Below are 14350 nucleotides of genomic sequence, written 5' to 3' on the forward strand. Positions count from 1 at the left end.
CTGCTTCCAGAGGAAGAAAATAGCTCGCTTGGCCTGCCTTGATTTAAAATATATTTTGATATTGTATCCTCCAGATGTTTCTGTTGGAAAGGTAAACACGGGTTTGGTTTTAATGTGTCCACTGGATATATCAGTACCAACGGGTGATGTTTATGCATTTGGATCTGGCCTGCAGACCAGCACCCTTTGCGCAACAGTGCTGTTAACTGCAACACTGAACCTCTGTTCCAATTCTCAACTTATATCACAAGGACGACCCATCTGCAAATGAATCTCTTCGAAAGAGCGGAACAATGGGAAGATCTGGACAAGAAAATGTGACACATAATCTTATCCATGTAGTGCTTGAGGGCTTGGAGGGCAATCAGCCGCCCTTCCTTCCTATTTTGCAGGTTAGGCACTGGCCTTGCTATGGACTTCGGTTGGTCGCCTTGGTTGTCCGAGGGGCCTGGTAGGAATTTTTCCACTTGGCAAATTGGCGCTGGCCACTTGGTTTTTGCCTACCTCGTAGCAATCGTCACAACTTTGTTAGGGTTGCAGTTAGGCATTGTTTGACCTTGTGGGGGGGAGGGGAGGTGTGGCCACCACCTGCCCCTCCATGCTTAAGGGTATTCCATTAAAGGAATCCAGGGGTGTTGATCTAGTCTGAAGCCCAGCTGGGGGCTAAGGCCTTGACACGACCCCGACGGGAACACCGGGGGAGCTTGAGTTGGTTCGCATCAACAGGGCTCCCCCTACCGGTGGCTTACCCTTACTGGACTTCCTGCACAATGGGCAGGAGTCCGATATAGTCAGGCCCAACCAATCCCTAAGCCAATACTGCTCACATTCTGTAATTTCAATAAAGTTGTGGCCAAAATTTGCCCAATAACATAAACCTAATATCCGTGTCCTTGTGTGAGTTATTTCCAACCAGGGGGTGGCTGCGGGGTCTCGACATGCTGCTTGTTCAGACCCAGAAAATTGGTGTTATCCAGAAATACCTGGAGCTGGGTTTTTTAAAAATCCATAGAGTGGGAAGGGGTTTCTAAGTTCTGTTGTGGATCCTAACTCTTGAATATGTGAATGATATAGGAATGTTAACGTAAAGGAAGGCAGTGGCAAGACCAGATCAGGCTTTGAAGAACATGAAATGCTATTTCAGGATGCACCAGGCTTGGAAAACCATCTGTCTCCTGCCACACATAGTGCCGTGTGACCTAAACTTGCAGGACCTAATAAACAGGTCTCAGGCCAGTAATGTTGTTTACAAGGAGAGATACAGAAAGTCAAGAAGCTATATAGATTTCATTACAGGCATTCCCATTTCTCTGGCTCTCCGGATAAGTTTATTAGGGCTGCCAATAAATAACAGCTTAGTCAGCTCTTAATAGCTCATGCCAAATGGCTTCAAGCGCAACATTGGGGGGGGGGGGTTGTTCATACAAACTCTTTTCATCATTAACCCTTTATTAGTTCAAAGTCTGGGAGTAACCATAGTAACCTTGATTGAGTTTAGTTGTTTTGCTCTTACAGTTCCATAGAAGCTGCTGCTTCCTAGCTCCTAGTGGAGCAGCAATAAAGCTGTTAGCACATTTGCAAAGCTAAGCAGGGTCCGGTATGGTTTCAAATTGGATGGGGGGGATTGTGTGTTGAGATTCCTGTGTTGCAGGGGGATGGACTAGAGGACCCTCGGGACCCATCCATCTCTACAATTCCTTGATTCTATTATTCTATTTGGGCATTTCAGATATATTGAGGCACAGTGGTGTCTTCTTCTCCTTTGGCGATCACTCGTAGCCGAGGAAGATTGTCTTCCATAAACATGGTTTTCACATATAGGTAGGTAGCCGTGTTGATCTGCCATAGTCGAAACAAAATAAAAAAAATCCTTCCAGTAGCACCTAAGTTTCTTATTGGTATGAGCTTTCGTGCGCATGCACACTTCTTCAGATACCAAGCAGGTGGCGCTGTGGTCTAAATCAGCTTGCTGATCGGAAGGTCGGTGGTTTGAATCCCCGCAACGGGGTGAGCGCCTGTTGCTCGGTCCCTGCTCCTCTCAACCTAGCAGTTCGAAAGCACCTCAAAGTGCAAGTAGATAAATAGGTACCACTCCAGCGGGAAGGTAAACGGTGTTTCCGTGCGCTGCTCTGGTTCGCCAGCTTAGTCATGCTTGTTTCCTGCTTGGCAGGGGGTTGGACTCGATGGCCCTTGTGGTCTATTCCAACTTTATGATTCTATTGATTCTATGCTGGCCACATGACCCGGAAGCTGTACGCCGGCTCCCTCGGCCAATAAAGCGAGATGAGCGCCACAACCCCAGAGTCGTCCGCGATTGGACCTAACGGTCAGGGGTCCCTTTACCTTTCAGGTGGGATGGGTGCCCACAGTGGGGACATTGGTTATCAGGTGGGAGCTGATCACAGTGTGGATTTGCCAAGCGTGCCTTCCTCTTAGCGCGTATCTCCCTTGCGTCACTCCAAATACTGCAGTGATTTTTCAACCAATGTGCCGTGACACCCTGGGGTGCCTTGAATGATGGTCAGGGGCACAGCGGGCAACACTGGCCTCTGTCCCTCTTTCTTCCCTCCCCTCCCTCTTCCAATGTCCTCTCCCATCTCTGCCTCCCAAAGGCTTGCACAGCTGTTTGTTGCGGCAGTCCTGGCTATAAGCTCCGCAGGCGAATGGTGCCTCTGGGGCTGGACAAGGCAGCTCAGAGACCAGTGTGTGTGTGCGTGTGTCCTGCGGCACCCTCAAGGAAAGGGGAGGGAGGAGGCTGAGGGAACACTCCACAAGGGAGGGTGTTCGAAGAAGGGTGAGAGGCTGCCAGTTTGGCAGGCCAAGGGTGACATAACTGGGGTCCTGAGTGAGGGAAACACAGGCCTGGGCACTCACAAAATTGCAGCAGAAATGTGAAAAATTTAAGATTTATGGGTTGGGGAGGAGTGATTGATCCTTCTCACCTGCCTTTGTGTTCTACCACACTGGCTCTGTCAATCTAATCAGAACACAGGGAAAGAAAGTCCTCAAAGCTATTTCTCCTTCTGCTTACCCAAAGAGGTGGACTGAGCCAGACAGGAAAACATACTTGTCGTACAGCTGCCCATGATTGCTTCATGGTGTGTTGCAATGCACTTACAGAGCACTCACTTTATCTCTACCGTGTTATGGTGATGCACCCAGTGCTTCATAAACAGCTGCCTGTCTTCCAGACTTCAAGGCATCGCTTTGTCATTAGCCTGGGTGTGTATGTGTGCGTGTGTCCCAAAAAACTGCAGTAGTACCTCGGGTTACATACGCTTCAGGTTACAGACTCCGCTAACCCAGAATTAGCACTTCGGGTTAAGAACTTTGCTTCAGGATGAGAACAGAAATCACGCAGCGGCAGCAGGAGGCCCCATTAGCTAAAGTGGCGCTTCAGGTTAAGAACAGTTTCAGGTTAAGAACGGACCTCCAGAACGAATTAAGTTCTTAACCCGAGGTACCACTGTATTCCACAACAATCTAGATCTTCAAGATGCAAAAAGCTTTCGCATAGAACCTCTCTTGACACTTAGTAAGTAGCGTGTCTCACAGACCGCAAGTAGGATTTTGAACGTTGGAATCAAGAGTTTACCGTGGTTTACCCCAGGTGGGGGTACGCGGGTGGCGCTTTGGGTTAAACCACTGAGCCTAGGGCTTGCCGATCAGAAGGTTGGCGGTTCGAATCCCCGCGACGGGGTGAGCTCCCATTGCTCGGTCCCTGCTCCTGCCAACCTAGCAGTTTGAATGCACGTCAAAGTGCAAGTAGATAAATAGGTACCGCTGCGGTGGGAAGGTAAACGGCGTTTCCGTGCGCTGCTCTGGTTCGTGAGAAGCGGCTTAGTCATGCTGGCCACATGACCCGGAAGCTGTACGCCGGCTCCCTCGGCCAATAAAGCGAGATGAGCGCCACAACCCCAGAGTCGGTCACGACTGGACCTAATGGTTAGGGGTCCCTTTACTTTACCTTTACCCCAGGTGGACACACACCTGAACTGCCATCACCGCCCCCAAAGTTTCCCCAACTTTCCTGCCGCCTAATCTTAGTGCCACTTCCATTCCGCCCTGCCATGTGCCAGTGATACTTGATGACATCAATTGTTGGAAGAACTCTGAGAAACAAAAAGGTATTTAATATTGTGTTTTGATTTATAAAGAAGCTGCAGTGTACAGGTTCAACGGTAAAAAAAACCCTGGACGGTTAAGTCCAGTCAAAGGCAACTATGGGGTTGCAGCGCTCATCTCGCTTTCAGGCCGAGGGAGCCGACGTTTGTCCGCAGACAGCTTTCCGTGTCGTGTGGCCAGAAGGACTAAACTGCTTCTAGCGCAACGGGACACCATGACGGAGCGAATGGAAACGCCATTTATCTTCCCACCACAATGGTACCTATTTATCTACTTGCACTGGCATGCTTTCGAATTGCTAGGTTGGCAGAAGCTGGGACAGAGCAATGGGAGCTCACCATGTCACAGGGACTCGCCACGTCCCTAGGTTTGGCGGTAGGGCTATTGGGCTAGGGCCTGGGAGACCTGGGTTCAAAACCTCACCCAGCCATGAAGCTCACTATATGACAGCGGGGTCATTACTATAATTTTATTTTGGGGAATGACTGCTGCCTGCAGTCCTCTGCCCACTCAGGTTACAGGGAACAAGGCAGAGGGCCTTCTCGGTAGTGGCCCCCGCACTGTGGAACGCTCTCCTACCAGATGTCAAAGAGAAAAATAACTACCAAACTTTTAGAAGACATCTGAAGGCAGCCCTTTTTAGGGAAGCTTTTAATGTTTAATAGGTTATTGTATCTTAGTGTTTTGTTGGAAGCCGCCCAGAGTGGCTGGGGAAACCCAGCCAGATGGGCGGGGTATAAATAAATTATGATGATGGTGATGATGATGTTAAGGGTACACTGCACTGAGCTCCTCCCTTAACAGGGAAACAAGGTCAGAGTGTGGTTGACTTAATATTACAACAACCTTTTCCCATCGCTCTCTTCTCCCTTCACCCATGTGACCTCCTAGTTACTCCATCAGGTCCAAGTTTCACCAGCTTCCATTAGACTGGGGTCCTACCAAGTGGGAAGGGGGAACCATGGATACACTGATGGGAGAAGTCCAACACCCTCTGGAGGCGCTCACACAATGCTACCCCTACTCTACTCCACAGGGTGAGCTTTGCCAACCTGGTGCCCTCCAAGAGGTTGTTGGAACTCACATGCCCATCATCTCTGACCTTTGCCCACGTTGGCTGGGGCCGACAGAGCAAATAGCAGAGCGGTTAGTTCAGCACAGAGAGGTGTTACATAATAAAATGTCTGGGAACTGCTGTTCTTGCAGGAAGGATTGGGTCATGCTAACCAGTTTCCCCAAAGGCCACACGTCATTCTGGGAAACAAATGGCTATCTTGGCACATGGGGTAGGTCTGGGAGCTACGGAGTCTGGCCAACTCACGAGAGAAGTTCCTCCATTTGTTAAACGAAAAGGCAACGTTATCTTCTTGCATGTGTGCTTATCTTAATATATTTCGATCATTGTTGATGGTTGACGTAAGGGCCTTTTACTTCCGTCAGATTATTCAGCAAGTGTGTGTTCAAGCCTGTTGTCTTAAGTCACCATTTCCTGAATCTAAAACTACAAATTACAGTGGTACCTTGGGTTACAGACGCTTCAGGTTACAGACTCCGCTAACCCAGAAATAGTACCTCGGGTTAAGAACTTTGCTTCAGGATGAGAACAGAAATCGTGCAGCGGCGGCAGTGGGAAGCCCCATTAGCTAAAGTGGTGCTTCAGGTTAAGAACAGTTTCAGGTTAATAACAGACCTCCAGAATGAATTAAGTTTTTAACCTGAGGTAAGGTAAAGGTAAAGGGACCCCTGACCATTAGGTGCAGTCGTGACCGACCCTGGGGTTACGGCGCTCATCTCGCTTTATTGGCCGAGGGAGCCAGCATACAGCTTCCGGGTCATGTGGCCAGCATGACTAAGCCGCTTCTGGCGAACCAGAGCAGCGCACGGAAACGCCGTTTACCTTCCCGCTGGAGTGGTACCTATTTATCTACTCGCACTTTGACGTGCTTCCGAACTGCTAGGTGGGCAGGAGCAGGGACCGAGCAACGGGAGCTCACTCCGTCGTGGGGATTCGAACCGCCGACCTTCTGATCGGCAAGCCCTAGGCTCAGTGGTTTAACCCACAGTGCCACCTGCGTCCCTACCCAAGATACCACCGTACAAAGAAAGAAAACCAACTGTTTGGAAACCTTTTTTTTTATTTTTTTGTAAAAGGGTTGCTGTGGTGCTTGGAGCATGCCACCACTCACAGGAGACATTTTAGACTTTGGGGAAACGTTCTTGCCTTCTGTGTCTCCTGAGCAAGCTTAAGAGCGAAGGCTTGGCTTCACTCCGTCTGAAGAAAGAAAGTTGCTCCCCGCCCCCCAATCTGCAGGGGTGGAGTTGGTGAGATTCTAATTCCCATCAGCTCCGGCCAGCCTAGCAGATGGTCAGGATCATGGGAGTTGTAGTTCAACATCTGGAGGGTCAACGCCCCGCTGTTCTGTCTGATTTCCCTCCAAACTCTGGAAAGCAAAAGGATGGGAAGGGGAAAAAACACAAGAGCCCTTTCAGTGAGGTTGAGTGAAAGCTGCCAATTCCTTCCTCATGGCTTGTAAGATATCTGGTGAAGAAGTATGGTGTCCTGCCATTTGCTGTGACGAAAAGTCCAGTCTTGGGCAAAGACAGGAGATAATCTGGGGGAGTAGTCTATAGAACCAGGTAGAACTCCAGAAATTGGCTATTCCCTTTTTCTGCATTCCCAGGTGCTAGCAAGTGTCAACCCAATCCCAGTGGATGCTTTTTTCACCACAAACTGAGTATGAACTGTATCCTGGCCTATTTGCTAGATGCCTTCCCCATTCTGCCCCCAAGCTCCCTCAGTATATTTCATGAAACTTAAAAAAAAGTAAGAAGAATTTCAGAGGGACTCGGGTGGAGCTGTGGGTTAAACCAGAGAGCCTAGGACTTGCCGATCAGAAGGTCGATGGTTCGAATCCCTGCGACAGGGTGAGCTCCCGTTGCTCGGTCCCTGCTCCTGCCAACCTAGCAGTTCGAAAGCACGTCAAAGTGCAAGTAGATAAATAGGTACCACTCCGACGGGAAGGTAAATGGCGTTTCTGTGCGCTGCTGTGATTCGCCAGAAGCGGATTAGTCATGATGGCCACATGACCCAGCTGTACGCCAGCTCCCTCGGCCAGTAAAGCGAGATGAGTGCAGCAACCCCAGAGACGGTCACAACTGGACCTAATGGTCAGGGGTCCCTTTACCTTTAAGTAGAATTTCAGCTGACTGGAAAGAAACATCCATGTACGTACGTACACACACACACACACACACACACACACAAAGGTACTTTTTTTTCAGACTCAGTGTGCTCTAAAAATTTATACTGAAGGAAGATAAAGGAGTCCTGCTGTTGAAAATGTTACTGGTTTTCGAACATGTATAATATTGCTTTTTCAATACAGGCAAACTCTCAAAGCAGTTTGTTAGTATTACAAAGAAACATCAGGATTAAACTTGGTGTTCAGACTAAAGAACTGAGAAAGGAGGGTGGATCTGCTCCACAGAAAGTGGGAAGAATTTGTCGGCCTTGCCTAATCGTGGGGCAAATTACATTTTGGGGGCAGCTGTCTCCAAAACCACGTAGGAATCCCCAGGGAGATTGTGGTTTCTTCCTCTTAATCATCTTCCGACTCCTCTTTAATCTTCTTTTTCTTTTTCTTCTTCTTCTCTGAAGTCTGGAAAAAGAATAAGCGTTGTTACCCCTCTACTCCCAATTATGAAATATACAAAATTCAAAATTAGGAAAATTGATTTGCATCTAAGGATTTTCCCCTTGAGATGCGAGCAGCAGAGGCACAGTCCTATTCTGCTCTTTGCTAATCTCTTTAGACGGAGAGGCTCACGAGAACCGCAGGAATCCATGGTTACCATCGATATGACCCTAATGAAATGAGTCAACAGCACTTCGGCAACGGAAGAGAAGCTTTCATCTCTAAGCATCTCAGCAGAACAAAGCCCTTCTCCCTCCATTTATGGAGAAGTTTAAATGGAGGCAAGATGCTCGCCAATCAAAACGCAGCAGCGTGGGCCACACCTGCTTCCAAAATAGCTCCTCCTCGGAACTGTGCCATCGGGACTGGGCCGCTGCTATGCGACGCCGAGTGCACGCATGTCAACGCATGCGGCTTGTGACGCACATGAGACTGAAGAGGGTCGTTTCTGCCCCGGCAAGAGCTCTCTGGTTCATCAAAGCCTTGAACGGCTCTGCAGAACAAGAGGTTGGAGGGTTGTGGAATAAGGCATGGCTACAGGGTACATGAGCAGGCAATTGTCTTTTTCGTGAGGGCGGGCTCCACGCCATTCTGACAGATGCACCAAGGTACAGTGGTACCTCAGGTTACATACCCTTCAAGTTACAGACTCCGCTAACCCAGAAATAGTGCTTCAGGTTAAGAACTTCGCTTCAGGATGAGAACAGAAATCGTGCTCCAGCGGCGCGGCAGCAGCAGGAGGCCCCATTAGCTAAAGTGGTGCTTCAGGTTAAAAACAGACCTCCGGAACGAATTAAATACTTAACCTGAGGTACCACTGTATTTAGGAAAACCGCTGTCCCCCCTCATGCTCTGACATTCCAGGTCAGGTACCTCTGGGTACGTACTTAATTCGTTCCGGTGTCCGTTCTTAACCTGAAACTGTTCTTAACCTGAGGTACCACTTCAGCTAATGGGGCCTCCTGCTGCCGCCGCGCGATTTCTGTTCTCATCCTGAAGCAAAGCTCTTAACCCGAGGTAATATTTCTGGGTTAGGGGAGTCGGTAACCTGAAGCGTCTGTAACCCAAGGTAACACTGTAATTTGTAGTTTTAGATTCAGGAAATGGTGACTTATGGCCCACGAATAACCCTGAGATGCATTTTAAATAAAAGGACACATTCTACTCATGTAAAAAGACGCCGATTCCCGGACCACCCGCGGGCCGGATTTAAGAGGCGATTGGGCCGGATCCGGCCCCAGGGCCTTAGTCTGCCTACCCATAATATTAAAGATATGTAACCACTTGAAAGAATTAATTAGGCCTAGGACTAAATTAGGATTAAATAAATAAATAAGAAAATGTACGATAAGAAAAGTTAGGAAATATGATTATGACTGTTGTCAGAGGCTCAGGAGCAGAAGCGCAGGGGAGAGAGCAAATAGAGAGCGGAGGAGAGGAATCAGAAGGGAGCGTAGGGGAATATGACAGTGGCCTGAGAGATTCCATGAGCTTCTCCAGCGAATCAGAAGATTCCCAGAAGGGGGCGCCTATGGTAAGGGCAAGGGGGGTCCCAGGGGGGGCGCTCCAGAAACAAGGGACCAGCGGGGACTCCCAAGGGAGCAGCGGAGGATCAGGACCAGTTCCCCCACCAGAGCACGTGGGGGGGAAGGGTCACATGAGTCAGGACCAGCCTCTCCTCCAGCGGGGAGAGAAGATGAGTCAGGGGTAACCACGCCCCCATCGGGAAGTGGGGAAACGGAGGGAAGGCCAGGTCCAGCTAGCCTCCCCGAAAGAGGGAGCAGTGACACAAGTGTAACGGTCAGAAGGAAAGTGGGAGGCTGCGCGCGCGTGCCAAGTTCAAATGTGGAGGAGCGCGGGACAGCAGAAAACCCGGATTGGGAGCCAGGTCCTAAAGCCCGAAGGAGGGAGGGGGAAGAGTCAGGGGACTCAGCGTCAGAGGAGTCTAGGAAGGCTGAGACTCCGACTAGCAGGCGGACCCAGAGAAGGAAGGAACAGAGGAAGAGGTGGAGTAAGGCTAGAATCTTAAACTGGTGTCAGGGGGGAGGAGATTCAGATGGAACTTCGACGGTCTAAGGTATAGACGTAGCGTTGCGCGCTGCGCGCCTGGAAGTGAAACTGAACTTCAATAAAGACTTTTATACTAGAGAAAGAAGCAGCGTTGGTCTTGTGTGAGCTGGGACCTTGGGCAGCGCTGACAACTGTGATATGGTTTCATGAAATAATGATATTGGAACTGCTATATATAATTACTAAGAAATTCAGATGGAAGAGATTAGAGGAAGCCAAGTAATACGTTTATGAAGATGGATTTTAATTAATTAAGTTTTAGTTTACGTAGCGAGTTGATGTATTTTATGTTTCATATGCTTTTCTCTCCCCCCCTTTTATTATTGTTTACTCTCTCTTTTGTTATGTTTTTGTATGAAAAATAATAAATATTATGGGGGGGGGGGAATAGTCTGCCTACCCATGACCCAAGACGCCTGCTTCTTGGGAGAAGGGCAATGACAGGCCTAGATAGCATCTTGAGAAGTAGAGACGTCACCTTGACAACAAAGGTCCGTATAGTTAAAGCCATGGTTTTCCCAGTAGTGATGTATGGAAGTGAGAGCTGGACCATAAAGAAGGCTGATCGCCGAAGAATTGATGCTTTTGAATTCTGGTGCTGGAGGAGACTCTTGAGAGTCCCATGGACTGCAAGAAGATCAAACCTATCCATTCTGAAGGAAATCAGCCCTGAGTGCTCACTGGGTGGAGAGATCCTGAAGCTGAGGCTCTAATACTTGGGCCACCTGATGAGAAGAGAAGACTCCCTGGAGAAGACCCTGATGCTGGGAAAGATGGAGGGCACAAGGAGAAGGGGGCAACAGAGGACGAGATGGTTGGATAGTGTTTTCGAGGTTACCAGCATGAGTTTGACTAAACTGCGGGAGGTAGTGGAGGACAGAGGTGCCTGGCGTGCTCTGGTCCAGGGGGTCACGAAGAGTCGGACATGACTAAACGACTGAACAACAACAACCCATGACCCAGATCATGCAGGTTTTTTAACTCCAGCAATTCAAACAGTAAGCATTCCTAGTATGCCCATGTTCACTCAACCCTCCAACAAGCGACTGACAAACCGAATTATGGATGTGCGGCTGCCACAAGTTTTCACTACAGCAGCATATGTCATCTTGGATGATTTGAAGCATCTTACCTCGACTGAAATGCTAGTTGATGGTTCTTCTTCTTCCTCATCCTCTACCCAAGCAGCTTCTTCCTGGGCTTTCATTTTTTTCTCCTTCTTCTTCTTTTTCTTCTTGACGGGTTCCTCCTGTTCTTCCTCTTCCTCTACTATGGGGAAAATTATTATGATGATTACTGTATCCTTAATCTGTAGATCTCAGGGAGGTTCGTGACATTAACATACAATATGAAAACGAAACAAAATGAGTGTTAAAAGTAAGAACAAAAACAAACTAATAATTCCCCCCCACGACACTTTTAAAAATGCCGATCAGCCAAACACCTGGAAGACGAACAGTTTTCACCTGGCACCGAAAGGTGTATAACGAAGGCGTCAGCAGAACCTCCCCAGGGAGGGCATTCCACAAACGGGGAGCCACTGCAGAAAAGGCCCTGTTCTCGTGTTGCCACCCTCTGGACCTCTCGGGGAGGGGGCACACGAAGAAGGGCCTCAGATGATGATCTCAGGATTGGTTCATATGGGGAGAGATGAACCATCAGGTCTGAAACCTCAAGTAAAAGAAGTTATGATAAAGTGGGCGGTCGATTTTGGCTATAATATTGAATACGACAAATGGGTTAAATTATGGAACATAAGTATGATTCATACTTCTCATTCAAAAAAAATGAGAGGCACAAATACAAGATGGGTGACACCGGGCTTGAGAGCAGTACATGTGAAAAGGATCTAGGAGTCTTGGTTGACCACAAACTAGACATGAGCCAACAGTGTGACGCGGCAGCTAAAAAAGCCAATGCAATTCTGGGCTGCATCAATAGGAGTATAGCATCTAGATCAAGGGAAGTAATAGTGCCACTGTATTCTGCTCTGGTCAGACCTCACCTGGAGTACTGTGTCCAGTTCTGGGCACCACAGTTCAAGAAGGACACTGACAAACTGGAACGTGTCCAGAGGAGGGCAACCAAAATGGTCAAAGGCCTGGAAACGATGCCTTATGAGGAACGGCTAAGGGAGCTGGGCATGTTTAGCCTGGAGAAGAGGAGGTTAAGGGGTGATATGATAGCCATGTTCAAATATATAAAAGGATGTCACATAGAAGAGGGAGAAAGGTTGTTTTCTGCTGCTCCAGAGAAGCGGACACGGAGCAATGGATCCAAACTGCAGGAAAGAAGATTCCACCTAAACATTAGGAAGAACTTCCTGACAGTAAGAGCTGTTTGACAGTGGAATTTGCTGCCAAGGAGTGTGGTGGAGTCTCCTTCTTTGGAGGTCTTTAAGCAGAGGCTTGACAACCATATGTCAGGAGTGTTCTGATGGTGTTTCCTGCTTGGCAGGGGGTTGGACTTGATGGCCCTTGTGGTCTCTTCCAACTCTATGATTCTATGAAATTTACAGCATGCTCCACCTTAAGAGAAAATTTAGGGAAAATGATGTACCGGTGGTATATCACCCCGGTTAAATTGGCCAAAACGTATAAATTGAATAATAAAGCCTGTTGGAAATGTAAAGTAAAAGATGGGGACCTCTACCACATGTGATGGGAGTGTGAAAAGATGAAAAAAAAATTGGGATTTAATATATAATGAACTGAAGAAACTTTTTAAGTATACATTCCCGAAAAAACCGGAAGCTTTTCTATTAGAGATCATAGGGGAGGAAGTTAAGAAGGAGAACCATAAATTATTCCAATATGCTACTGCAGCAGCTAGAATACTGATAGCTCAAAAATGGAAATTAAAGGAGACCCCAACGATAATGGAAGGGCAGGCTAAATTTTTTGAGTATACAGAATTAGCTAAAATGACCTACAGAATTCGAGACCAAAAAGGGACAAAGTTTGAAGAAGAGTGGGGTAAATTTGTGACATATATAAGATCTAACTGTAGAAGTTTAAAGACTACAGCAGGGTTGATATAAATTCTGTGATGTGTATGGAAGGTGAATAAGAATCTACAAGAGAAGACATATATTAAGAAAACTGAAGTGGGAAGGAAGGAAGTCTGGGCGTGAATATACGCAGTGTAAATAAGATGACATAAAATGATGACTGTACAATAATAAATGCTGGAAATGTAATGAAACTGAAGGTACTTTCTATCACCTTTGGTGGATGTGCCCAAGGATTAAGGTCTTCTGGGAAATGATTTATAATGAAATTAAGAAGGTGCTTAAGTGTACCTTTCATAAGAAACCAGAGGCTTTTCTCCTGGGCATGGTAGGCCAATTGGTGTCAAAGAAAGATAGGACGTTTTTTATGTATGCTACAACAGCAGCAAGAGTTCTACTAGCAAAGTATTGGAAGACACAAGAACTACCCATGCTGGAAGAGTGGCAGACGAAGGTGATTGACTACATGGGACTGGCAGAGATGACGGGCAGAATCCGTGACCAAGGGAAAGAGACGGTGGAAGAAGATTGGAAGAAATTTAAATTTTATCTTAAAAATTGTTGCAAAATTAGTGAGTGTTAAAATGTCATGGGTAAAGCATAGCAGATTTGCAGAGATAAATGATTGGACAAGAGGAAAGAAAAGGGTTAAAGAAAGGAATTTATAAGTAATTTAGATCAGGGGTTGCTGAAAAAGTTTAAAACAGGGATGCAGAAAAGGGAGGCATGGGGAAGTCGTTGAAATTGGGTACAAGAAAAAAATTCATGAAATTATACATGTTTATATGTTCGTTTGTTTGTGTTTGTTGTTTGTAATGTCTTATAATATATGTTGAAAAGCCAATAAAAATTTTATAAAAAAATAAATAAAATGATGACTGTAAAAGATTGTTTTATTTTGTTTTCTTTTTGTTTGTGAAAAATTTAATAAAAAGCAATTTGTTAAAGAAAATGAAACCTCAAGCACTGACATGCCCTCGGGGTAAAGGTTTTAAATCACAGCGGCATTCAAGGTGCAGAAGAAAGCAAAAACTTAACATTCCAGGGGGATCTAGCGTTAGGGGCGGGACTGGGAGAGACCCACCTAAAATCCTGTACAGTCACCGCCAGTCAGTGTAGTCTGTAATAAACCTGATATGGATTCCTCTCAGCCATGAAGCTTACTGGGTGATCTGGGGCCAGTCACTATCCCTTAGCCTAACCTACCTCACAGGATTGCTGTGAAATGGGGAGGAGGAAGAGAACCATGTACACTACCTAGAGATCCTTGGAAGATAAAGGTGGTATGTAAGAAATAAAGAAGAAGAATTTATTGAATTTATATACCGCCCTATACACAGGGTCTCATGGCGGTTCACAGAATAAAATCAAGATATAAAAATACATAATAAAAACAAAAAACAACAACCCAATAGCCCCCCCCCAAAAAAACACATTTTAAAAGGTCATA

The 14350-nt window shown here is 46.9% G+C and overlaps 1 protein-coding gene across 1 annotated transcript in view; it reads right to left on the minus strand.

Moving 5' to 3' along the window:
* Nucleotides 1–7413: 7413 nt before the first annotated feature.
* NOP58 (NOP58 ribonucleoprotein) overlaps nt 7414–14350 on the minus strand; it is a 35061-nt gene continuing 28124 nt past the window's right edge. The window contains exons 14-15 of the mRNA XM_053362347.1: nt 11023–11159; nt 7414–7784 (exon numbers count right to left, since the gene is read on the minus strand). Of these exons, the coding sequence (XP_053218322.1) occupies nt 7725–7784; nt 11023–11159 (197 nt within the window). The 3' untranslated portion in view covers nt 7414–7724. The remainder of the gene's footprint in view (nt 7785–11022; nt 11160–14350) is intronic.

The sequence above is a fragment of the Podarcis raffonei genome, chromosome 1 (genome assembly GCF_027172205.1).
Source record: "Podarcis raffonei isolate rPodRaf1 chromosome 1, rPodRaf1.pri, whole genome shotgun sequence".
Taxonomy (NCBI): Eukaryota; Metazoa; Chordata; class Lepidosauria; order Squamata; family Lacertidae; genus Podarcis; species Podarcis raffonei.